The sequence below is a fragment of the Emydura macquarii genome, unplaced genomic scaffold, assembly GCF_026122565.2.
Source record: "Emydura macquarii macquarii isolate MOO-44397 ecotype Brisbane River unplaced genomic scaffold, CSIRO-AGI_Emac_v2 contig_1045, whole genome shotgun sequence".
Lineage (NCBI taxonomy): Eukaryota > Metazoa > Chordata > Testudines > Chelidae > Emydura > Emydura macquarii.
This window is the reverse complement of record NW_027131182.1, coordinates 14,223,636-14,248,076: the sequence shown is the minus strand read 5'-3', so window position 1 is coordinate 14,248,076 and position 24,441 is coordinate 14,223,636. Positions and strand designations below refer to the sequence as shown.

The 24,441-nt window shown below is 40.3% G+C and overlaps 1 protein-coding gene across 1 annotated transcript in view; it reads left to right on the top strand.

Moving 5' to 3' along the window:
* The window catches only part of CPLANE1 (ciliogenesis and planar polarity effector complex subunit 1), a 168,169-nt gene that overhangs the window by 34,516 nt on the left and 109,212 nt on the right, over window positions 1–24,441 (top strand). Inside the window, exons 7-16 of the mRNA XM_067545544.1 lie at window positions 6,337–6,440; window positions 6,570–6,752; window positions 9,158–9,407; window positions 12,578–12,730; window positions 13,615–14,378; window positions 14,968–15,179; window positions 17,105–17,185; window positions 18,215–18,379; window positions 19,358–19,531; window positions 22,659–22,887. Of these exons, the coding sequence (XP_067401645.1) occupies window positions 6,337–6,440; window positions 6,570–6,752; window positions 9,158–9,407; window positions 12,578–12,730; window positions 13,615–14,378; window positions 14,968–15,179; window positions 17,105–17,185; window positions 18,215–18,379; window positions 19,358–19,531; window positions 22,659–22,887 (2,315 nt within the window). The remainder of the gene's footprint in view (window positions 1–6,336; window positions 6,441–6,569; window positions 6,753–9,157; window positions 9,408–12,577; window positions 12,731–13,614; window positions 14,379–14,967; window positions 15,180–17,104; window positions 17,186–18,214; window positions 18,380–19,357; window positions 19,532–22,658; window positions 22,888–24,441) is intronic.

Here is a 24,441-nt window from a genome sequence, read left to right as displayed (position 1 = left end):
GAAGTTAGCAGACTTTATTAACATTATAACAGAGGAAAAGAGAGAGCAGTTAACATCAATCATTTTTGAAGACCACATTATAGCTTGAACAGTCCTTCAGATATCACTAGATTTTTCTGATGTGGTGGTGAGGACCATCACAACCACCATAGTAATGCTCCGGGCCTCCTGGCTGTACCTGTCTGAGTTTCCAAGGAAGATGCAATCTGCAGTAGAGGACCTTCCTTTCAAGGGTCTGAAGCTGTTCGCTGGAAGACTGACAAGTCACTTCACTCCTTAAAGAACTTGAGAGCCACTCTTAGATTTTGAGGCATCTATACATCTGCAACAAAACAGAAACAAGGCACGTATCACGTCACAACATCCTAGACAAGCTCTGTATACACAGAACCAGAGACGTATGATCCTCACAGATGTAGGCAAAGACCACCCAAGCGAAGGTCAAAATTTTCGCAACCCTCCACATTGCAGCAACCAACCTCTCAACACCAAATTTGAAGGTTTAGTCGACCCCCAACCACTGTTGCTAACACCACACTTCACCAGCCTCACAGTACAGGGTAGATAGTCTTCTTCGGAATCCACATCAACATTCTGGAACTGCGAGCAGTTCACAATGCCTGTGTGCACTTCATGCCTCTAATTGAAACTCCCCCCATATAGATCATGATGGACTGTGTGGCCTGCATGTTCCACATAAACAAATAGGGAAGAGCAAGATCTCATTCCCTGTTCATAGAAGACAAAGTTGTGGACATGCTGCATCTGACACAACATCAACGTATCAGCCACCTACCTACCTGCATCTCAGAACATCAGAACCAGCAAGCTTGGATTAGGAAAGTGTATACCCCACAAACATACAGACTGAACAAACTGCTAAACATGCCCACAAAAAGTAAAGGACTCACTACAATGATGGACCCACCTGCACTATGGGTGCTCAGGCAACCCCTTCCTGCAGCCCCCCCCCAAAAAAAAGATAATTATAATGGATGCCTCTCTTTTGCTCTTCCAACTACTACAGGGAGTTTGTAACCTTTACTCAGAGCTATTAACTTTCCCTCATCAACTAAGTTCTTTTCATCCCGAGATGAGACTAATACCTCCACTACCTTCTCATTCGGATGACTTTCGGGCCTATCAATATTGCATGAATCACCTGGCGGAATCCCTCCAGATCTCATTAGAAGAGGTCCAGAAGTCTCAACACTCCTTGTTGGACATTTAAATATTACCTCTCAGGGCAAGATTGCTGTCCCAATAAATAAGGCTCTGTTATCGCTTGCTCACACAGTCTGGCAAACACTTATCACTATCCAGGCCTTCTGTAAGCAGGCAGATAAAAGTACTATATTCTGGCCAAGGGAGTGGAACATTTCTTTTCCCACCCTGCTCCCAGTTCCCTGGTGGTGGATGCAGCTAATGAAAGGACACAAGGGCCCATGCCAAACCCTTTGCTTATGAAAAGTCCAAATGTTTAGACCTTAGGAGAAGGAAAAACTACTCCTCGGCGGCCCTCCAATTCCATGGGGCAAATTACTAAGCCCTGTTGGTGAAGTATGACTCTAACCATATTCTAAGGTCACTCATTTCATTGAACATCTACCACAAGACTAGAAGGAACAATTTCATGCCCTCATTTTGGAGGAGAAATTGATAACTAAAACCTCCCTCCAGTCTGCCCTAGATTCCATGGACATGGCTTCACAGACCTTCGGACTTTCAGAGGAGATCTAGACCTCAGAAAAGGGGATGATCCCCTTCTCTAGCAACTTTAGCTACATACCCCTCTAAGAAACTGTTTTGATGTCTTGGTCAAGGGGCTCGATCAACCCATCTTCCCAGATCTATGCTGAACAATTCCATCCAACCCCTTTTTGGAGATTACTTATCCCATTTCCTCACTGCTTGAGAACAGATTACCTCAAACGGGGATTTTAGAGGTGATCAGTGTGGGGTGTGCCATCTACTTCCACTGATGGAAATCTCTTGAAATGATGTCCAGTCTCTCATACTTTTGGGGGCGATCAAGCCATTTCCCCCAGAGTTCATCAGAAGGGGGTTCTATTCCAACTATTTCCATGTTCCCAAGAGGGGTGGAGAATGGAAACTGATCTTCAGCCTAAAAAACCTGAACACTGTATCCTTTTCCAGCATTATAGGATGGTGACACTAGCCACTATAATTCCATCCCTAGATCAGGAAGACTGGTTCGTCACCCTCAACCTAAAGGATCCCTAATTTCATGGAGCTATCTACCTTTCCACAAACCCAGCCTGCAAACTGCAAGGACCTGCATGCAACTTGCGGGACACATGTCAGAGTCCACATTCATCATGCCTCATGCAAGGCTGCATCTCAGCTGCTTTCATACGTGGCTCTAAGGTCTGTGTACACTCCAAACAGATACAGTTTTTCCAAACATGTCACAGTACCTCTCAGGTGGTGGTGGTAGTGGTGAAAGGTCTGTGTGGGAACCCCTTCTTTCATCTGTAACCCTCACAGATCCTTAAAACAGATGCTTCTCTTTCAAGGATCACAAACCAGGGCAGGTGGTCTGCACAAGAGTTCATGGTCCACATCACATCCACATTGTGGAGCTGAGAGCAGTTCGTTACACTTGCCAACACTTCCTTCACTCCATACACGGTCACTCCATCAGGGTAATGCTGCACAACAGGGCTGCAATGTATTATATCAACCAACAGTGCAAAGCAAGATCCCAGTCCTTATGCACATATTTGCTAAGGGAATGGGACTGATGCATTTCCGATCAGAAATTTGAGTGGTCTATCTTCCATGCTTCCAGAATACATTGCAGACTCCCTGAGCAGGCACTTTCTTAAGGACCACAAATGGTAGCTCAACAATTCTGTCTTGCACAGCATCTGTTAAACATGTGGTCTAGTAAAAATAGACCTCTGCCACTGCCAATAACATTAAATGTCACCTTTTCTGTTCCAGTGGAAGATACGACCACAATTCATTGTGAGATACCCTGATAATCATATCGTAGAACTAGAAGGGACCTTGAGAGGTCAGCTAATCCAGTCCCCTGCACTTATGGCGGAACTTAGTATTATCTAGACCATCCCTGACGTGTTTATCTATCCTGCTCTTAAAAATGATGGAGATTCCACAACCTCCAGTGCTTAAGTACTCTGACAATTAGCAAATTTTTCCTGCCCCAAATCATCTCCTTCCTCCCCCCTGGGGCCTGGTTTGCGGCTCTCGATATGAAGGATGCGTACTTTCATGTGGACATCCATCCTGACTGTCAAAAATTCCTTTGCTTCATGGTGGGAAGCAATTTTGTGTCCTCCCTTTTGGGATTGCCACTGCCCCCATGTGTTCAGAATGGCCTTTGCAGTAGTTGTGGTCTATACCTGAGACCATGGTTCCTAAATGGTTCTCAAGTATGGCTCTAACTTGTTTGGGTAAGGTCCAGTTGGTTCACCTATCTATCCGAAAACTTAGTACTTGCAAAACTTAACTTCAAAAGTGGAAGCACTTCCACTCCTGCTGTTCTGTTCAGTCTTTCCAAGCCTCAGAGGTTCTGCTCTCCAAAATCCTGGATTACCTGTTGGAGTCCAAGATACAATGCTTTTCAGTAAGCTCAATCAGGGCACATTTGACCACTATCATAGCCTTCCTTTCATCCATCAATGGTTTCTCAGACTTTGTCCATCCAACTACAGTTAGATTCCTCAAGGACTTACGCAGTTTGTTTCTGCCCATATGGAACTGGCCCCCTCATGGGACCTCAGTTTGGTTCTCAGTGCCCTGAGGAAATGTCCCTTTGAACTGACGGCTATTTGTTCTCTCTTCCACCTCTCACCCAACACCTTGTTCCTCATAGCTATCACTTCAGCTAGACAAAGGGATATCTCAATGCTCTTCTGGCTGACCTGCTATATACCACCTTCTATAAAGACCAGGTTATGTGGTGTCTTAATCCTCGCTTTCTCCCACAGATCTCTTTGAAATACCACATTAGTCAAGAGATTTGCCTGCCAGTGTACTGCCCAAAACCTCATGTCTCTAGAGAGATGAGATGAGCCTGCATACACTAGACATCAGAAAGGCCCTCGCCTTCTACCTTGATAGGACTAAGATTTTCCAGGCTTGTTTTAGGCTATTTGCATCCCAGCAGGTTCATAGCAGGTTAAAATGCAACCCAAAACCCATTTTGACAGTTGTTGAGTAGAAACAGGCTGACCTTTCATCCTCTCCACACATGATACAAAGTATGACAGCATATTCCACTAGAGCAGCGGTTCTCAAACTATGGGGCAGGCTTCCAAGGAAGGCATGGAAATGTGTCAAGGGAGGCGTGATTTGTGTGCTGCTGCTGATATATTTTTAAGAGCTCTGGCTGTCAGCTCCAGATGGCTGGGGCTTGTGCAGAAGGGTCATGCATACCTGGGGGTGGTGGGGATAAGGAGGACAGTTGGAGCCCTGCCACCTGGGTTCGGCCTCCCTCCCCCAATCCTTCAGTGGGAGCAGCCCAGGCTTGAGCTCTCCTTTCCCCATCCCCCTCAATCCCGCACCGGGAGGTGGGCCAGATTCAGGCTCTCCTTCCCCCCACCCAATCCTTTACCTGGAGGTGGCGGGGCTCCGACTGTCAGCCTCAGGGTGGTGGCAGCAGCGCAGAAGTAAGGGTGACAATGGGAGTCTGTCTTTTATGAAAAGTGATATCGACAAATATCACTTTTTACATTTTCTCCCTTAATTATGTGCTGGTGCTGGCATGGCATTGCCTTCAGAGCTGGGCTCTCGGCTAGCAGCTGTTGCTCTCCCCTCTGTCTTCAGAGCTGGTTAGTGGTATGTGTAATGGGGGTAGAGCATAAATTACTTCAGACACAAAGAAGGGGGGACCTGATCAAATAAGTTTGAGAACCACTGTATTAGAGCTCTACTGAAAGACATTCTCATAACAGAAATCAGTAGGACTGTAACTTTGATTTTCCATCCATATCTTTGTCAAGCACTCTACCATCTGACCTGCTTGCAGGGTTGATACTACCTTTGGTGACAATCCTTTGAACTGTCTTGGACTTGCTTCCTCAGCAGCTATCTCCTTGTTGAGTTATAGCTTGGGAGTCTCCTGTGGTGGAGTACCCATAGAGACATTCCAGGAGGAGAGATTACTTACCTTACAGTAACTTGAGTTATTTGAGATGTTTTGTTTCTGTGGGTGCTCTTGCCCTTCTCCCCCTTGGCTGTGGAGGCTCTGCTTCCTGGTCAAGAAGGAACTGAGTGGTGGCAGGCCATTATTCCCTACATACCCTTGTTTGTAGGCATGAGGTGCTGTACTGTGCAACCATGACCCCATGGACACCTCTTTGCATTCTCCAGTTGAGAGAAGATAGAGGTGCATGCGTCCTACAGTGGAGCACCAATAGGGACAAACCATCTCAAAGGACTCAAGTTACTCTAAGATAAATAATCACTCCTTCTATTCGAGATTCTTGAGGACAGTCCATTTTCTGTCTCTGTTCCTTTCCAAGCCTCATCCATTGTGCCCTTATCTCCTCCAGCCTGTCCCTGTTTCAGTCCTGTCTTTTCATTTCTCCCCGGCTCCTTGTTTCAGTCCCAGCCTCCCGCCACTTGTTAAAGGTGGAAATGTTCCCTCTGTTTTCAAGTCAGGCTTTTTCTCTGTGCCATGTGGGACCCAGTAGGGAGAGACTGTCTCCCTGTTCTTAGTTTTGGTGCCTGGAATCAGAGAGGACTGCAGTACCTGGGAGCAGCAATTAGAGGGAAGTCCAGGTCATCCCCTGTAGCCCTGGGATAGAACATGCTCAATTCAAATGGAATCTTTGGAGAATTTAGCTGCCAAACTCTTAACAAGTCAATGCTTAAAATAAACGAGATTTTTAAAGGCCTCTAACTTGGCCAAATTTAAGTAGTTTTTAAATGGAAATATCAAAAGGCACATCTCTGTTGTATAGGCAAACCGCTGCCAAATTTCAAGATTTCAGCCCAAATCATTAAAGTTTTTCAAATTTATATGCAACTGAAAACAAGATCTTATAATGGAAAATTTGGGCAACCTGAGTATAGGTGACAATATCAGATGTGCCTATGGTTAATCCCTCTGTTTAATGAATGCTGATAATGTGATTTGTAATGGATTTATATAGGCATATAACAAACTGATTTAATGTACGTCTCAAAGTCCTTAGAGTATTAATGACTTCAAACTTTATGGTTACAATATTTCTGCATGTAGTAATGTTTTCAGTGCAACGAATCTAAGGCATAAATTGGTATTGAGAGGCTTTATTGTGGTACATTAATTGTTTTTTTTGTACTTTACTTTTTTCTTCCCAGGCAACTCAGATTTTGTTTATAAACACACTGAATTTTGTTACTGTTTCTGGTAGCCTTAAAGGTTGTAGTAGCAAGAATCATGTGGTTCCATCCAAGTTTGTCAGGTCAGTATCTGAAAATTAGAACTTAAGTGTTTTCTTCTCAGAAGTTATTCTGAGAAGTGAAATAATCGGTACCTTGATTTGATAGAAAAGTAGATTTGTAAAACTATTAATTTTTTCTGTCTTTCTTAGGTCATATTGGGTAGGTGACATGAGCTGGACTCCTGATAGCCTTTTTTTGGCTTGCATGTTAAAACGTGGCTCCTTGATCTTACTGACTTGTATGGGTGAATTACTGACCATGGTTACTTCTGGCTGCTCTATAGAATTTGGACCAGCAGAGTTTATTCCCTTTCATCCACTAATAACATATAGGTGAGACACCCTGAAAGTTTGAATTTTTTTCTTTATCATTTGATCATATCTTCCTTTCTAACACGTTTTCTACTAATTAAAATTAATTTCATCCTTCAGATTAAGTCTTTTGTTTTCTCTGTGTCTTTTTTCTCAATATCTGTTTCTCATTCATAGTTCTCTTCTATTTCTTATAATGGCTTTGTCCTGCTGAAAAATTGGCATTGTGGCAATGTAAGTATAAGTTCTTTAAATGACTTTTAGGACTGGTTACATTTTTAGATAATTCTGAGATTAACATTAGCTAAATCTGCATGTTGTTTTATCACAATGGAAGAAATTCACTTTTTGTAAATGTTAAAAACTTGGATTAATTTTTAATCCAAGAATAACTTTGGCTGCTCAAGAATTAATTTATTATAAATTTCAAATTGTGAGAGTCTCGAGACTGCATACAAAATTACTGCAGTTGTGTGTGAAAGCAGGGTATCTGCATGAACAAAGCAGCTAGTTATGTTTAAATACCCTTCTTCAAGCCCAGAAATTTACTTTTCACATGAAATTTCTTATTCATATAAGAAGTGCAGTTGCGCATGCATTTGTGTTCAGTAATGTGTATCATTACTGAAAATTGCTTCTTGAAAATGAACAAAAGGCACTTCTAATATGTTATACCAAGAAATCACACATACCTTGTTTTATTTTAATTTTATTTAACATTAATTATAAGTTGCAGATAGTCACACAATTTCAACGCATATAAGAATCTTTTAAAAATACTTTTTCTGAGAATCTGTTTAAATTAATGAAAGATTCTGACTGTTAGCATTGATGGATTATAGCCAGGTATTCTACAAGATGTCACACGCTACTCTGCCAGTGCATTTAAATCCTTATCTGTATTAATCTATATATAGCATTTCTAAAGTGGCTGCCATCATAATATCTAAGACAGATCAACTGTGCTACTCTAGTTTAGTTTTTATCATTATTTGAGCAGTGAGTCTGTGGTGGTAGAGTGTGAAGTATTTTTAGGGATTGAAACCCAAAAACTCCTTTTCCCTTGTTGCCTAAACCTCGAACCCAGGTCTTCACAGATTAAAAGTTTAGCATGTTAATCCACAACACTACCGAGCTTCCTAATATTAAGTCCTATAGCATCTTGCTGCTAGCTTCAAAAACCTCTGTACTAGCAATTAATTTTCAGGCATTCTAGTAACTACATATAGATGTAAAAAAAAATTGCTGGCCAGTAGCTTAAAAGCATTTACATACTTGCAAGTGGTATCACAGTGCACACTTTAGTTGACTGATATAAAAATAAAATTGTGATTTTTTCAATAGGGGAGGAAATGTGGTGTACTGGGTTAGAGTACTGGACTGATACTCAGGAGACCTGGGTTATATTCCAGACTCTGCCACTGGTTTACAGGGTGACTTTGGGCAAGGCACTTCATTTCTCTGTGCTCCAGTTTTCCCATATGTAGGATGTGGATAGTGATACTGATCTCATCTCCTTTGTTAAAGCACTTTAAGGTCAGCTGATGAAGACCTATATAAGAGCTAGGTATTATTATTATATGTGAAAGACTGTTTTTAATTTTAATATAAATGTTTACTTCACACATTCAGCAATTTAAATTTTAGAGAACTTTCTAACATTTTAATTGTCAAGAAATGGAAATAACCAAATGTTTCACTGATAATTTGGAAATGTTATGGATCCAATCTTACAATGCATATGCAAGCACAGTTCCCAGGGATTTCAATGGGAATCTTTTCTGTGTAAGGACTACAGGCCTAGGTCCTGTGTGTTATATTTTAAAATTTTATTGTTGTAGAATGGCTGAGGAGTTTATTTTTAAAATAGCCACAAAATACTATTGTTCTTCATTACTTAACATACATGATTTTTATTAGGACCCCCCTGCAAAGATTTATCATGCACTTAACTTCTGATTAATTTCAGTGGGTCTACTGATAATGCATAAAGTTAAGCATCTGTGTAAGTCTTTGCAGAATTTGGGCCATACAGAGCACCACAAATTTATAGTTATATAAATTTATAGTATAATAGGTCTACATAACAAAATTCAAGATCTCAATATTTTGCTGTAATACCAGTTAATTAAGGTGAAAAAAGACCTGTTCATATTTTCATATTTTTCTGTTAAGCTTAACTTTTATATTATGTCAAGTTATAATAATACAACTTCCAACTTGGTATTAAATATTTTACATTATTATTTTGTCATCTTGCATTTGTGCACTTTTTGTTTAAATTTCCCTCTTGGAGAAAAATTGTATGAATTACAAAAATAATTCTTTTAAAACCGAATATGTATTTCTAATATTTTCATTTAATAATTTTGAATATGATATTTGCTTGTTTATTTTTTCTGATGTATTTTTATTTTATTTGCTAGACCACAAAAGTCTGCGTCTCAAGACTCTAGTCATTCTTTTGATTCATCTGCCTCTGAAAGTGACTTTATGAGGCAGAGATTTTCTGTCACATCACACTCAAGATTACCTTACCTCATTGTCTCCGATGGATATATGGTTACAGTACTTAAGTTTTCTGATAATCTTTTACCATCTGGAATTATGAGGTCACTTCTCCTTGATTCAGCCCAGCGTCTTGAAAAGATACGTCAGCATCTCATGACACCTAAGGTACTGTTGACTCGTGAGGATTTTTTTGTTACATTAGAGATATTTTTTTAACTGTTAATGAATTTTTAGTAAAAAAAGGAGAAAATAGTAAACAGTATAATGTCTTTTAAACAGACTATTACAAAATGCTTTAAATGGCAACAGTGGAGTCATGAGCCTATTTAGTCTTTGAAAGGACAATCATGAAATATTCCTTTCAGTGCTTTGTGGAGGAAGGTTTTGAGACAGACTTAGAATGGCAGTTGTTTGAAAAACCCGCTCTGAATTTAAGTGAGACTATTTTTACTTGTATGTCCATGGAGTAGGAACAGCACACACAAGGGCTGTACAGTGCCTTGTTACACCTCAACTCTCTAGTGAGTGAGAAGGTAATTTAGCTTTCTTGTCATTTTCAGTCTTTGGTGTCTGTCGAGATAGTCAACAAGGGTTCCAGCTGTAATATGAACATCACTCCATTGAACTCCATAGTAACTGGATTAAAACCATTAATTAATTTCACGTTCAACAGCTATTGGAGAGTAACAGTTTTCAGTCACTACCAACTGGGACTAAGTTTGAATGAGAAACTTAGAGCTGACGGACCATACAGCAGAGCCCTGCAAATCTGTGGATATCCACTTTACATCCATGGCCCATTTTTGCAGATCGGATGCAGATACAAATTTTGTATCCACACAGGGCTCTACCTTTCAGCTCTATTTCCAGTCCCCACTAGAGACTCATTAGATGATAAGCATAAGCTGGGATTTCCATATATCTAAATGGAAACTGAACATCAGTTTGCACCAGCACCTTTTAGATGCCTTCAAGTATACTTGTGTTTATGGAGAAGCTCTTTGTGCTGGGAATAAACTGAGACAGTGGGAGAGGATCTGAGAATTTAGGGGTGCAATTTTGTTAAGAGCCTAAGAAGGGACCAAGTCATAGGTATTAGTAAAACTATCTATGGGATCAACTGACAGATCAAGAGTAGAAGGATTCTTTGAGAGAGGATTGAGGGCACTATGTGTTTGAATGAATGATCAGAGAAGAACACAGTTGTTACTAGTTTAGGAAGAACAAAATCAAATATGATGAGAGAATGATTGCTGATGGTCTTGAGACTGGGGAGAGAAGAGGAGTTTGAAATGAATTAGGTGGAATACCGTTGTGTTGTAGGTTCATTGAGGTTTGATAAATTGAGAGTATTCAGCAGGAAGATGAAGTTAGAGGCAAGCTATTTGAAAGCGCAGTCAACTTGGATGTTATATTTCCAAGTGCTAATGAGCAAGAATGTATCAGGATATAGAGATGTCCAGATTTATCAACATGCTGTACCCAAAAGCATATAGAGGCATAGAAAACAAAGTATTATAGTACTGTGACTTTGTAATTGTCAAGTTTTTTTTTTTAGTATTGCAGTTTACAATTGTTGAATAGGAAAGCACATATTAAAAGAAGTGAATCAGAAGTAGAGCCCTCTTATTTGAGATCTTAAAAAACTCTTTTAAAGTCAGACAGCTCCTACATCATAGATGTCACTTAGGCCCATAATCTGAAGAGCACCTTTGACCACTCATTCTCCATTGTTCCACTTATCCAGGCTGTGCACAAATCCTGCCATTTATTCTTCCAAAATCCATCTGTTCCAGAGATCTGACCTCTTTCTTCTATCCCTACAGCTAAAACTTTTGTTCAGGCCCGCTGGTCATCTTCCATCTTGATTATTGTAAAATCCTCCTCCCTTCAGCCTCCCTGATACCTCCAGTACATAGAAAATACAATTGCCAGATCGGTTTCTTTGCTTGTTCTAGCCATGTTATCCATCTCTTTGAATTCCTCCACTGGCAGCTCCTCCTGCATGAAATTCAAGGTTTTTTCCCCCATGCAATTGAGGCACTACACAAACTTGTCCTTCCTAGCATACTAGCCCTTGTCTCTTTTCGCATTGCCCCTTGTCCCATCCACACTGCCAGGCATGGCAGCCTTGACACACTACCTCTCCCACAGGTATTTGTTTCTGTGGAGAACATGAGAGATTTCTGTATTATTTCTATGAATATTACATGTGTCTCAGTTTGCCTGTTTGATCTTATTCTGTATGATTGCATTGATTTAATTAAACAGGAAATGAAACAGTGACAGAGATGAGATCCCTCCAGAGGGAATACCAAGGATCTTCAACAGAACCATGCAGGAGCTATTAAATGGAAAATGCTCACCTGCCTGGCTCCAGGCAGACTAGTAGGTTTATTTTCCCAGACTTAAGCATAGGATCAAAGAGACACTAAACCATTAAAGACTACTGCCAAGAGAGAAAGCGGTGGAGAGGGAAGCAGTGGTTAGAGGTTAATCTCTGACAGAGAGAGACTGAGAGAATGCTGCAGTGGCTGGCTGTTTCAGCCCAGGAGTAGGAACATCTAGGCTGAGTGGATCTCACCCATTACTTACAAAGAAAGAATGCAGTTTGGTTAATATTCATGCATTTAAGCCTTCTTGGTTAAAATAACCAAGTTATTCTCTGAATACTCTGTTCCTATTGACTAATAAATAATATTTTGTTTTGAAAAGGCTGAGCTATGTCATTGCATATATTTTCTAGTTAGCGCTCCTGAGAGAAGACTAGTACAGGGAGCCAAGCAAAATAGGCCCTGCTGAAGTCTAGGTATGCAGTCTGAGTGACAGAGTTACAGGACTCCCCCTTGAATGAAGTGGAGCCCCAATCGTATCTCTAGGAATGATGCACTCACAAGGGACTGCGGAGGAGTACAAGTCATAGCACACTCTGTGATCTGTGATAGTCCACTTCTCCCCATAAGCATTTCTGCACCTTCTTTCTCACTGCCTCATATTTATAGAACACCCATACTGAGTCTCACTCTGCTACTTCCATGCATTCAAATCCCTCCTAAAGACTAACTTCTTCCATGATACCTAGAAAAAAACAATTGGCAGGTGTTATTAAAACATTGCATTGCCAAGACATGGCCATATACCATCTCTAGTCTGTTTATGATATTCCCCTCTCCCCTCGTCCTTTGTGTATTTGCCTGTTTGGCTGTTGGATTGTAAGTTCTTTAGGCCGGGAATCTTTCCTGTTTGCAAAATGTCTAGCATATTGTGCGTGTTATTAGAGACAAATAAATACATAATAATATTAAGATAGTTTCTCTTATTTTTGTCTCCTATAGTCTAAAGTGAAAAGGCTGCAGTTGCAATCATTGTCTTCTTTAAAAGCTAGCCTATTGAGACAGCATAGAAACCAAAATTCTATCCTTTCTACCATTCCAAAATTCCTGCAAGAAGAAACAGCAGAACTAAGTGAGAAAGCAGCAGATCTACAGGTATTTAACAGCACTTTTTCACTTACTGTATTATTAATGCATCTGATCTAAATTAGGTAATTCTTAATATGATTTAGCCTGAGCTATATTTTAAGTCATATTCGGAACATTTTACTCTTACTAAATTTGCTTGAATGATTTTACATTACAGAAGTTCTTAGGAAGAACTTTAATTTTATTTTGGCTTATAAGTACTAGAAAATACACATATTTTCTTATCAGACATTTTAACAGGATGTTAATGGTTTTCAAACCAAATGGTCTTAAAATAAATACTTTTTTCAGAAATGAATTTACTTTTCTAAAAAATATATGCTAATAAAATATATTCTGTTAAGAGTCACTTTCTGTTGCTGTTCAAAATCTAGCTTGATTGGGAACTGCACCTCGAACAATAACGAAGACATCTATCCTCAGTTTTAAACTTAGACTTGTATTGCTGCTTATATACCTCATAGATCTTACAGCCATTCTTCCTAAAGAGATGTTACGTCAAACTCACCATGCAATCTTCCAAATCTACATTGTATTTTTCTTTTGAGCTCTCTCTTCTGATGTAGCAAATTCCCCTTTACCCGCTTTCTGAGCCATCATGTCTTGTGCTTTTGCTGATGGTTCTTGGACCATTGAGCCAGATATATGCGCATCTGGCACTTCTCTACCTCTCCCCTCCCCCCACACATACACTTTGCTGCCCCAAACAGTAAGGACAGGATTTCAGCCTTTGATTTACAGCTCTCATTTGGGAGTTCTAATTGCCTTTTGAATGTTAGGTGATTTAGAATGGATAGAGGTTTCATATGTAAGATACTTAAGCTTCACTTTGTTGCTTTCAAGAAAATAGACACGAATCAGATTGTGGTTTTTTTTTTCCTTTGATTTAGGATTATGAAGACGAATCTGATGATGAAAAGCAATTTCAAAATAACTCTTCTACTTTCTGCAGCCAAAGACCAGATTCATTTTTCAGTAGAGCTGATCGAGGCCGGTTGGAATTTGCATCAATGTTTGACACTGTTCATGCAAAAGATGATACTGATGCAAAAGATGATCTATCAGTGGAGCTAAATTCAATTGAGAAAAACCTTCTTGCAGCTTGGGGGATAGGGATTTCAAAAAATGTGCAAGAAAAAGATATGCTGTTGAATTACACAGTAGGCTGCATTACCCACTTTTTCAATATTCTCCAGTTCCTTAAAAGCCCCTTACTAAACGATGATGGGTTTTTAAACAAATCTGTAAGGAATAATCTATGGATGCATTGTATCTTAAAACATTTTCAGCAGTATTTAACTGTCTTGTACTGGGATGTGAGAGATAGACAGGCAGTTGGGCATTTGGTAAAGCTGACATCACAGACTGTAAAACTGATGCTTATTCAGCAACAAGATCAGTTGTTCTCAAAATACCTTTTGGGGTGCTTCTGTTTACTGAAGTTGGTTGCACATAATCTAAGTGGGAAGTTCACACCACATTATGAGATAATGTCTATATCTTCGGATGTTAACAGTACTGTAGAGCTTGACTCCCTGGTTGTGCCTATTTTTCAAGTTCTTGATGGGAGCAGTGCTCAGAAATTTCATTCATTGAATGCTCTGCTAAAGATACCTCCTCAGGCAGTAAAGCTTGGAGAAAAGCCAGAAAACAGGTATGATTGTTAATCTGCATGAAAAACTTTTTAAAAATGGGAGTTAATTCGTTTTTCATTGTTCTATTTATAGAAAAATTACAGCAGCATTTTATCTCATCCCCACTTTATACCCTGAAAAAATAGTGGTCATTTATTGGAGCAGACATTTTAACAATTCCATACTATAACAGTGAAATACAGTGTTATGTTTTTGTTTATTTGGCAAAGGTACTGTTATTTTCGTACTGAGTTCAATTAAAAAAAAAACATTGTAGGAGCAACACCTGAGTACATGAATTAGGGAGATTCTTTGGAACGCTAAAAACTGTAAATTATTAATAATCATGCTGCGTAATAAGTTTAGTAGACAAAAGGAAACTGATAGAATAAAATATGGTTGTTCATAAGAATAGCCAAGAAAATAGGGTTTTTTGGTGAAATATGGCGCTGAAAATCAAATTATGGTGGAAACATTGAAGAAAATGGTACTTTAGCTATAATATAATATACAAAATAACAAGTAAGTTTGAGGGATAAGAGAATTATCCCTGTGTTTTATTAACCTATAATGTTTGTTAGTAATACTATACTACTTTTTGAACTGCAGGTTGATGATACTATGGCGGTTATTGTATAAACAAGTGCTTTGGTATCAGACTCAACTAAAAAGAAAAATATCTAAGAATGGCAAACCATTAACAGAAATGAAGATTGTACATGAAGAATCCATTGTTGCACCACTTCTAGGTCATATACAGGCAGTCCTACAGTCTTCAGGAGAGACCTTAGAACAAACCTGGAAACTTAACTCTGTGATTGGTTAGTACACGGAAGGAACTGCAATCAGCTGACAGTTGTATGGACTGAGTACAGTATTAGGTTAGGTGCAACTTATTTTCAACCAATAACTGACGTGCTCTGTAATTTAATTGCTGAGATAGTTATAGTAGGAATTCATCAAACTTCTGAGGAGTCACAACTAAAACATCTTAATATTTTATAGCTAACTGTATTTCTGTGTATAGTTTAGTGACTTAAACATTAAAAGCTTCATCCAGAATCCATTGAACTCAATGGAAAAACTCCATTGACTTCAATTTGCTGAATCAAATTTGAAACACATAGGTATCTTGGAACCACACATCTGAATCCTGACAGGGTTGTCTTGTTTCTTCTGAGGTTGATAAATGGAGTTCCATGCACTTCACGAATGTTCATTTCTCAGATGAGATCTTACAGAGATCGTTTTCAAAGTTCCATGCTGTGTTCCCCCCAGAATAGCAGTTTGCTGATGATGGCATCTTTGGCAAAAAATTTCCATCCTCCCATTGCTATGTTGATTCAGCTGGCTTCCACCCATTATTACACAACATTTCAATGATGTGTAGATAGGGCTATGGTTGTCATGCAGGCAAAATTCCAGTTTACTTCATTCGGAGATTTGTCTTTTGGAATGAAAGAGGATATTATATAAATTTGAGCTTTTATTATTGTGATGGGGTGGACTAGGCCCAGAGACGCCTGGCTGAAGGCCTCAGTGTCCTGCCATACTTGTTCCAGGAAAGGAGCAGTAGAGTGAGTCCTCCTTCAAGCAGGCTAGAGAGGCTGCAGGGAGCAGTCAGTCAAGGCCCAGGAAGGCCGTATAAAAGGAGCTGCAGCGCCAAAGACAGTCATTTCCTTGCTGGAGCCAGAGGAGTGCAGGTGGGGCTCCTGGCTGACCAAAGGGGACTGCAGCACTACGGACAGCTCAGTGCTAGCAGGGACTGACAGCGTGAGGAAGAGTTCCTGGTTGGCTGCTGGGCCTGAACATAAAAGAGTCCTGACGTAAGAGTGAAGCATCAGGGAAGGCTGGGGCCATGGGGAAGTGAGCCAGGGAACTGAACGCAGTTAGTTTAAGGGACTTGGTGGCATGTGGGTGCTGTTCTTAGGGTCCCTGGGCTGGGATCTGGAGTAGTGGGCAGGCCAGAGTCCCCGCATAGGTGACTGGGGAACTGGGTTACAATCGGAGAGCTATAGATTCCCCAGAAGGGGAATGTAACTACTTAATGGCACAGCTGGAGAGTTGGGCCAGAGTAAACCGAGAGAGTGAAACTGTTGGCTCCAGGGAGGAAGCCTTAGAAGTATAGCCAGATACCTGGGCCAGGACTATTTAAAGACTGCAGACACACCCAGCCAGAAGGGGCGCTTCTGATAGGTGGGTGCCACACCATTACAATTATTGATTACTAAAACTACAAATCAAGTGATGTAAAAGTTGAAAAATAACAGGAAATGTTTCATACCATGAATAAGCTATTAACTAATTTAAAACTTTATGGTTCAAAAACATTTAACATTTCTGAGCCTACTGTTAGTATGCTAAAAAGTGACAGTTAATGAAAGCCTTGTGGAAAGAGGTTGTAACCAATTTTAATTCCACTTTAATAATGATTTAGCAGTCAAAAATGTTTAACCCAGAAAAGTTTGTGTTCAGAATTATTATTTTCATATTCCCAAATGGTCATTTGGCTGGAATAGTGGTTTTCCAGAGACTGAGACATTGGCAGATGTAGCAGCTGCTGCAGAAGTGTGCTACCATTTATGACAGCTTCTCTGACATAGTTTTTAAAAATCATATATTTAATGACAGGCAAAGATTTGGACTGAAAAAAATATATATATGTATATGTGTCTATGTTGGTGCATTTGTGTGTGAAAAGACGTGAATACCTTTGTAATTTTGTTGAATATATGTTTTTTTAAAGGTGAGGAGCAGTTTCTTTTAGGCTCATATGAAGAATCTGTGGATCTTTGGAAGAAGGCTCTTCAAGAAACCAAACCAAAAGGCAAGGGGAAAATGGTGCAGTATTCATCTTTTCAGTTTTCAGATGTTTGCACAATATTCTGGAAGGGCTGTTTATACTTCTCTGCTGTACTTAAGATGCTATTAACACTTTTGGAATAGATCCCTATTTTCCAGAGCTTTTATCTTGAAATCAAAATTTGCTCAGGAGAAAAATTGAGTCCAGAAGACTTTTAAGTACATTTGAAAAAACAAACAAAGGATAGTTACTACAGTATACAGTACTACAGAAGTTTGTTTTGTTTTAAATCAAAGACTAGTTGAAAATTTATTTGGGGAGTGAGGAGGATAGAATAACATAGGACTGGATTGGACTTCTTGGGTCATTGAGTCCAGACGCCAGGATTGCAGACAACCCCACTGGATAATATTGTTTATAAACTTATTAAGCTCCATCTTAAAACTAATTAGGTTGTTTGCTCCCACTACTCCTATTGGAAGGCTGTTCCAGAACTTCATTCCTCTGTGATTAGAAACCCTTTTCAAATTTCCAGCATAAACTTATGCATGGCCCATTTTTACCCATATGTTCTTGAACTAGCATTGTCCTCTAGATAAAATAGCTCTTCTCCTTCTCTGGTGTTTACCCCCTGATGTAATTATAGAGCGTAAGAAGGTAGAAAAAAATGCAGTAGAATGTCATAGTTATGAACACATCGGGAATTGAGTTGTTCATAACTTGGAAATGTTCGTATCTCTGCACAAAACATTATGGTTGTTCTTTACTACTGAACATTGACTAATACAGCTTTGAAACTGTACTATGCAGAAGAAAAACGCTGCTTTCCACCTTTTTTTTACTCGTATACATTTAACACGGTACTGTACTATATTTGCTTTTTTTCTTTTGTCTCTGCTTCTGCCTGATTGCATATTTCCAGTTTTTCTGCATTTTGGATTACAGCTGCAACTCCCTCTTTTGATATTTTGTGTGTGTGACCCGTTGCACATACATTTATCTTTCTTTGTTTTTGAATATACAATTCTGCATTTGTTTCCTTTTTTAATGTAGGAGAAAAGAGGACACAGTTTCTTCAAACGAGGTATTATCTTGCTATTTTATATTGTCACCTATATCACTACAACTTAAGTGAAGCTCAGGGGCTGAGTGATCATCTTGTGAGGGAGATACTAAGAAGATCTCGGCTTTCTGTAAGGCAAATGGAAGATTTTTCTGGTATGTTGTTAAAAAAAAAAAAAAAAAAAAAAAAAGATCAGGTCCGTTTACTAATGTATGTTGATATTCTTTAGATAACCTGGTGTCTAACTTTTATACCTCTGTAAGATCTTGACACCATGATTCCCTTCTAAAATTCGAAGAGCTCCCTGCAAACCGTATACATCTTTTTCTTAAAGGATGGAAAATGGGTTTCATGTGTAACTCTGATAGAGCCTAGAGTTCCTTAATTATTTCCATTCTTCAACCTCTAATTCCTTAATGCCCCACTTCTGAATCATCAGTGTTCCTGTCTCTTAATTTTTTTTTTTTTTTTTTTGAATGCAGAAATTCTGTCTCGTCTGTAATAATTAGAGTGAATGTTTGGAAGACAGCTTTAATTGTATATTTTATAGTTTTAGTGTGAGTTAATTAAGTTCCCTTTTTTAAGAGCCTGATCCAAAATCACTGAGGTCTGTGGAAAGACTTCTGTATACTTCAGTGGACTTTGGATCAGGCTTTGAGGAATCTCATGTTTTTCTTTTTGTGTGATGTATGTATTATAGCACAGTTGGTCACAATCCTAAATCCAAACAAAAACTTTGGAAACATCTGTATTCTTATGAGGATACAAATTTTGTGACGAAGCCCCTTGCTTTATAAAAGACTGAATCAAAGCCCTAGATCTGAATACCCAAAACTCTGGGAAAGTTCATTCTCAGACCTGAATCTAAACTTAGTGGTTTGGGCCCATCTCTAGTTTACAGTTGTAAGAAATCTTCAAGGGTAATTGTTACTAACAAGTAATTAATAGTCAGAGGCTTCCATATTTTCTGTTTTAAAAGGCTCAGGAATGTTGTTAGGGGAAATGTGTAGGGCCACAGTTTGCTTGTTCAGTGCAAACAGTTGTGTTGGCTGTAATTAAACAGTTCTAGCTCTGTTTTTGTAGCAATTCTTTATTATTTTCAAAAACATTTTAATTAGCTATCTCTCTCTTAGATGCTGAGTATTCTCAACATGAACTGTGCATGATAAGATATGTTCATCCTGAAGCTGCTGTGGCTGTGATTCAGTCCATGGCACGATTCATGGCTGCCTACTTCACTAATCAGCTGCTTTATATACTTCCACCACATAATGTTGATATTCTATCTCCACTTCACATCAATCGAGGTATTCTGTTAAACAAAAAATATTTTAACTAACTCTCATTCACTGTTATGATTTATGTTATTTGTGTCAATGTTGTCTAACCTTAAAAGGGTAAGTCCTCTGTTTTTAGCTATGTGATTTTTATTTTTTAGGATTACTAATATTAAGGATAAAATTATACTTGTTTTTGTTCAGGCATTTTTGTGCATTTTTTCATGCCAATAAAACAAATATTTTTTAAAACAAATAGCAGTGGTAATTGCTGAGAATATTTTAATGTTTAAATATTTAAGCTTTCATGTCATAGTTTAAAAGTATAGTACAGAGTATTCTCTGTTCATTCTATAATCCACATGCTTACTTGGATTGTCTTGAAAATTGTTGTGCTTTATGGGGATCCAGCGTAGTTAGTGATCCAAATTTGAGGTTGTTTGAACAAGAGATTCCCAAGATACAGCTCTCCCTAAAAACAATCATAATGTGACATCAAAACTTACAGTTCTTACAATACTTTTTTGGTACACATTTGGGGCTCAAACTCTGGTTCTGGCCCTCCCTAAATCGGTACCATCCATTCAGGATTAATCTCAGCAAGTCTGACACATACAACCCTTCTGGAGAAAGAAACAGTATGCTAATATGTATTCAGGATATAAATTGAATCTAGAGTGTGGCTTGAGAAAATCATTTGTGCATATGCAAAAGGAGTGGGACTGTGTTGCAAGCTTTGGTGGTCCAAACAGCCTGACATTAGAGTAACTGGGTGACTCAAGCTGTGTCAATTAAATCCAAGCAGCACTATATACTATGAGTTTGAGTCCTGACCTTGACAGCTTTCTGGGAATGTGTGTTTGCACATTAGGTGCTCTCTTTCTGCATTTTGCAAGGGTTCCTTTTGGAAATTTTGCCCTGAGAGCAGTGTTTCTGGTTTAGGACCTGATCTTTCAAAGTGCTCTAACATCTACATGCATTCTTCATTTTTACCGTGGAATTATTGTCAAGGAAAATAGCTTTAATTAACTAAAGGGAAGATGGAAAGTTTTAGTAAGCAGCATTACGGTAATGTAATCATACCACATGCTCCTTACATTATGAGCTTCTAATGTTCAAAATGCTCTAAAAGTCATATATGTAGGGAGATTATTTGGAGTATTGGTACGCCATGAGAGTTGAAGAGGTATACTTCTTGGTACTAATTTGGAGTCATTTAGTCAGGGAGTTAGTTCCTTAGACATAGTCCTCACAATAAAGAGCTGATATTAATATTCACATTGCTGTTATCCTCACATACCTTGTGAGATTGTCTTGAAAATTGGTACTCCACATCAGAGGCTGAGGTAGACTTTGGGAGAGGGGAGAGAAGAGCATCCCACAAGGTGAATGGATCACTTCACACCTCTCAGGTTGAGTCAGGCTGTATTCATCTCCACATGGTTTTCTGAACACCTCAACTGAGAACACCTCATTAAGATTAATGGGCCACTTCATACTTCTGTAGTCTTCCCATGCTGCAGAATGTTGTGCAGAGTCCTTTTCCCTTACGCTAGTCCCAAAGTGCAGTAAAGTGTGTGGGGCTCACCTTCACTCCCACTAGCTCCCTCCAGCTGGTAGATGTCTCTCACACAGTCAGTTGGTTACTATCTTCCTTCCTCTCCATGGCCCCTGCAGCCCTACTGGGAATATAGAGGGGCCAGGAGGAAAGCCAAGCTGATAGCTGAGTGGCAGTGAGCTGTTCTTAGGAAACCTTGTACCCCCCAACCATGCTTCCCCCATTCCCCCCACTAACAACATTTCCTCAAAAAATAATAGAAATTCACTGCCCAAAGACAACATGGCAGGTTTTAGGTTGAGTAGCTGTTCCTTGTACCCTTCTAAACATTGCATGTATCTATAGTTAATTTTCTGAAAACTAGAAAATAATTATTTAAGGCACAAACCAGCCCCACCCCACAGTGTTAATTCTGCCCTCTATGAATGGTGCCCCAACCTGTCCATAATAGACATAGTAGCACTCTATCTTTCTAGGTGACATGAAGCACTATTGGGACACAGAACGTGGGTACTTAGGAGAAACTTTCAGACCACATCCTTAATAAGACAAAAGTTGCATTTAGGGCAGTCTTAGTGATTATCAGCAGGCTAGTTCGGGTCTATGTTTGATCACTTTACCTATTCTGCACGAGTTGCCATATATTACCACACCTTGACCCTAGTCCTAAGGATTTTCTCTGGAACATCCCCTGCGCTTATCTCTGCCCTGTAGTGCACAGTCATTTATGTGACCATAGTGCTACAAATCTCCATGGCAATACTAGACTATTATGTTTATCTGCTTGCACAACCGACCTCTAACTCATCATAGAAGTGAGGAGTCCATGATACCTGTGGAAGTAGATGTACCTCTCTTCATATCACAGAGTGAACTGTGGCAACCTACGGAAAGTAATCCCTGCACCAGTCAATACAGTTGTCCCTCACACAGTGAAGGAAAGTTGGAGTCTATGGAAATGAATGAGAGAATACAATTCGATGGGACACTGTACACCAAATAAAAGGGCACATTTACGTAGTTATTCCTTATGTCTGCTTATTATAGGGCAGTCCTGGCTGAAACATTCTTACCGTATATCCCCAGTGGCTCTTGTCAGCTGCAGGAAGTAGAGTTAAAGTTGCAGGGGTAGGGTTAGTATGTATCTTAAGTTATTTTCTTGTTTTTAAAGGTTTGAGTATAGGTGTACTCGACATTCTGGAAGGGCATAAGGCACTGTTGGTCAACCCAAACTCTATGATAACAAAATTTTGGGGCATTTATTGTAGAAAGTTAAGAGGCAACTTGTTCAGTCAGTCTGTAAGTGCCTAGATAGGGAGAAGACACTTGATAGTAAAGGAAAGCCTATACAGGCAGATCCTCAGCCTCTGGAAATTGTCATAGTTCTGTTAAGTTTAAAGGCACTATGACAACTTTTCCCTGCTGAGGATCTGCCCCATATTATTCTTTAAAAATCATATACTGTGTTAAAAAGATAATTAAAAAAAAATTAGTTGGGCAACAAGGTGGTGCAATCGAATTCCACAATATAAACTTTGAATTTATTTTAACTAACCTGCAGGATATGTAATTAACATTATTAAAAACATATTTTCATAGACCGGTTCCCTCGAGTTGTTCCACTGCAGCACTCTGTGGTCACCAGTGCTGTTAGAGACCAGAACCTTTCTTCTGTATGGACAGCTGAATATGCTCTTGACTTGCTCTTTGTTGGTGGACTGATTCCAGAGGCTGTGTGGCTAGCACACAAACTTGGAGACTGGAAAATGTCTGTTTCAATAGGTGTGGCCTATAATCTGTACTGTCAATGCGGTGGTGACTTCTCAAGGTGAGTTATGTTTTTTCAATTAAGGGAACTCAAGCATTATTATATAGTATCATGTACATGTATTTTATTTGGTATAAAAAGGTAGTATCCTTTCTTTAAGACACTTACTTCAGGTTCAGAGATATAAGATTTAAATAGATAAGCATTTAATCAGTGTGCCTCAGATTAATAATTATTTGTGGAAGTTTTTTTCTTCAGAAAAAGGATAGATGTTTCCACAGAATTTCCTTAGGTTCTCCACAGATTTACTTTGTCATTAATTAACAGTTCTTCTTTGAGTGATTGCTCATGTCCATTCCACTATAGGTGAGTGCACGCCACCGTGCACGGTTCCCGGAACTTTTTTCCCTTTAGCAGACCCCTTAGGGCCGGCACTGGTGCCCCCTGGAGTCCCGTGCACATGCCATGGTATATGAGGCACTGCCGGCCCTATGCCCCCCTCAGTTTCTTCTTTCCACCCGTGACGGTTGCTGGAACTAGTCTTGCTCTCTGCAAGTGCCATTCCCCTTATTTGAACTCTTTGTTATTCAAAGTACTTCAGTTAGTTTTAAGTACTTGTTAAGTAGTGTAGTTAGATAAGAAGTCCCTGAGGGACTTAGAGTGGCTGGGCCCCGGTCGCCTGGATTTAAGCTGTATGCCTCCTGTGGGAAGGCTTTCCCACTCAGCGACCTCCACGATTGGTGCCTTAAATGGCTGGGGGAAGAGCATAGGAAAGACAAGTGTAAGATATGCAGGGCTTTTAAACTGCGGACTCAGAAGGACAGAGAGATCAGTTAAAAGCCTTGCTTATGGAGGCAGCACTCTGCCCAGTGTCCGAGCTGTCCCGCTCCATCTCGGCACCGAGCGTCACCTTGGTGCAGAGTGCACTGCCGGCACCGGGCTCAACTTGGCACTGAGCAACGTCCCTGGTGCCGAAGAAGAAGCGAAAGCGCATGGAGCACAGACACTCCCCTACGCTGTCGGTATGGGCAGGGTCAAGTGCGGAGATGCACCGTCCACGGCCCGTAGAGTCTTCTCCGGTGCCTGCATCTCTGAGCAGGAAACCTCCCCCGACTTCTGGGAGTGGGAGAGTGCCCCTGCTGATGCCGTCGACACCGGAGGCTTTTCAGGCGGCAAGAGCCTTGTTGGCCTGCCTACGCCACCTCCCGCCCCGCCCCGCGGAGGGAGAAGGGGCTGGTGTCCCGAGGAAGCCCACGTTGGGGCCCCCAGAAGGGCAGTGGAGATCCCCAGTACGGGGAAGAAGATCTCCCGTGAGATGGCCACCGGGGGTAGAGCAAGGACGCTCCCTCAGCAGTCGCTCCAGGTCAGCGGTGTCGAGCTGGCCTGATTCGGCTCAGGATGCGGAGTCTCCCTCGGCGCTGACGTCAGTCCCCGGCATCGGAGGCAGCGCAGACCAAGAGGTGGCACCGGTCGAGGTCTGCCAGGTGGCGTTCGGACAGCTACTGTTCCAGATCCCCGGCACCAAGGAGTTCACCCACACCAAGGCAGTGCAGAACCTGGTCACCATTGGAGGCCTCGGCACCGAGGGGTTCGCCTGCACCGAGGCGGTGCAGA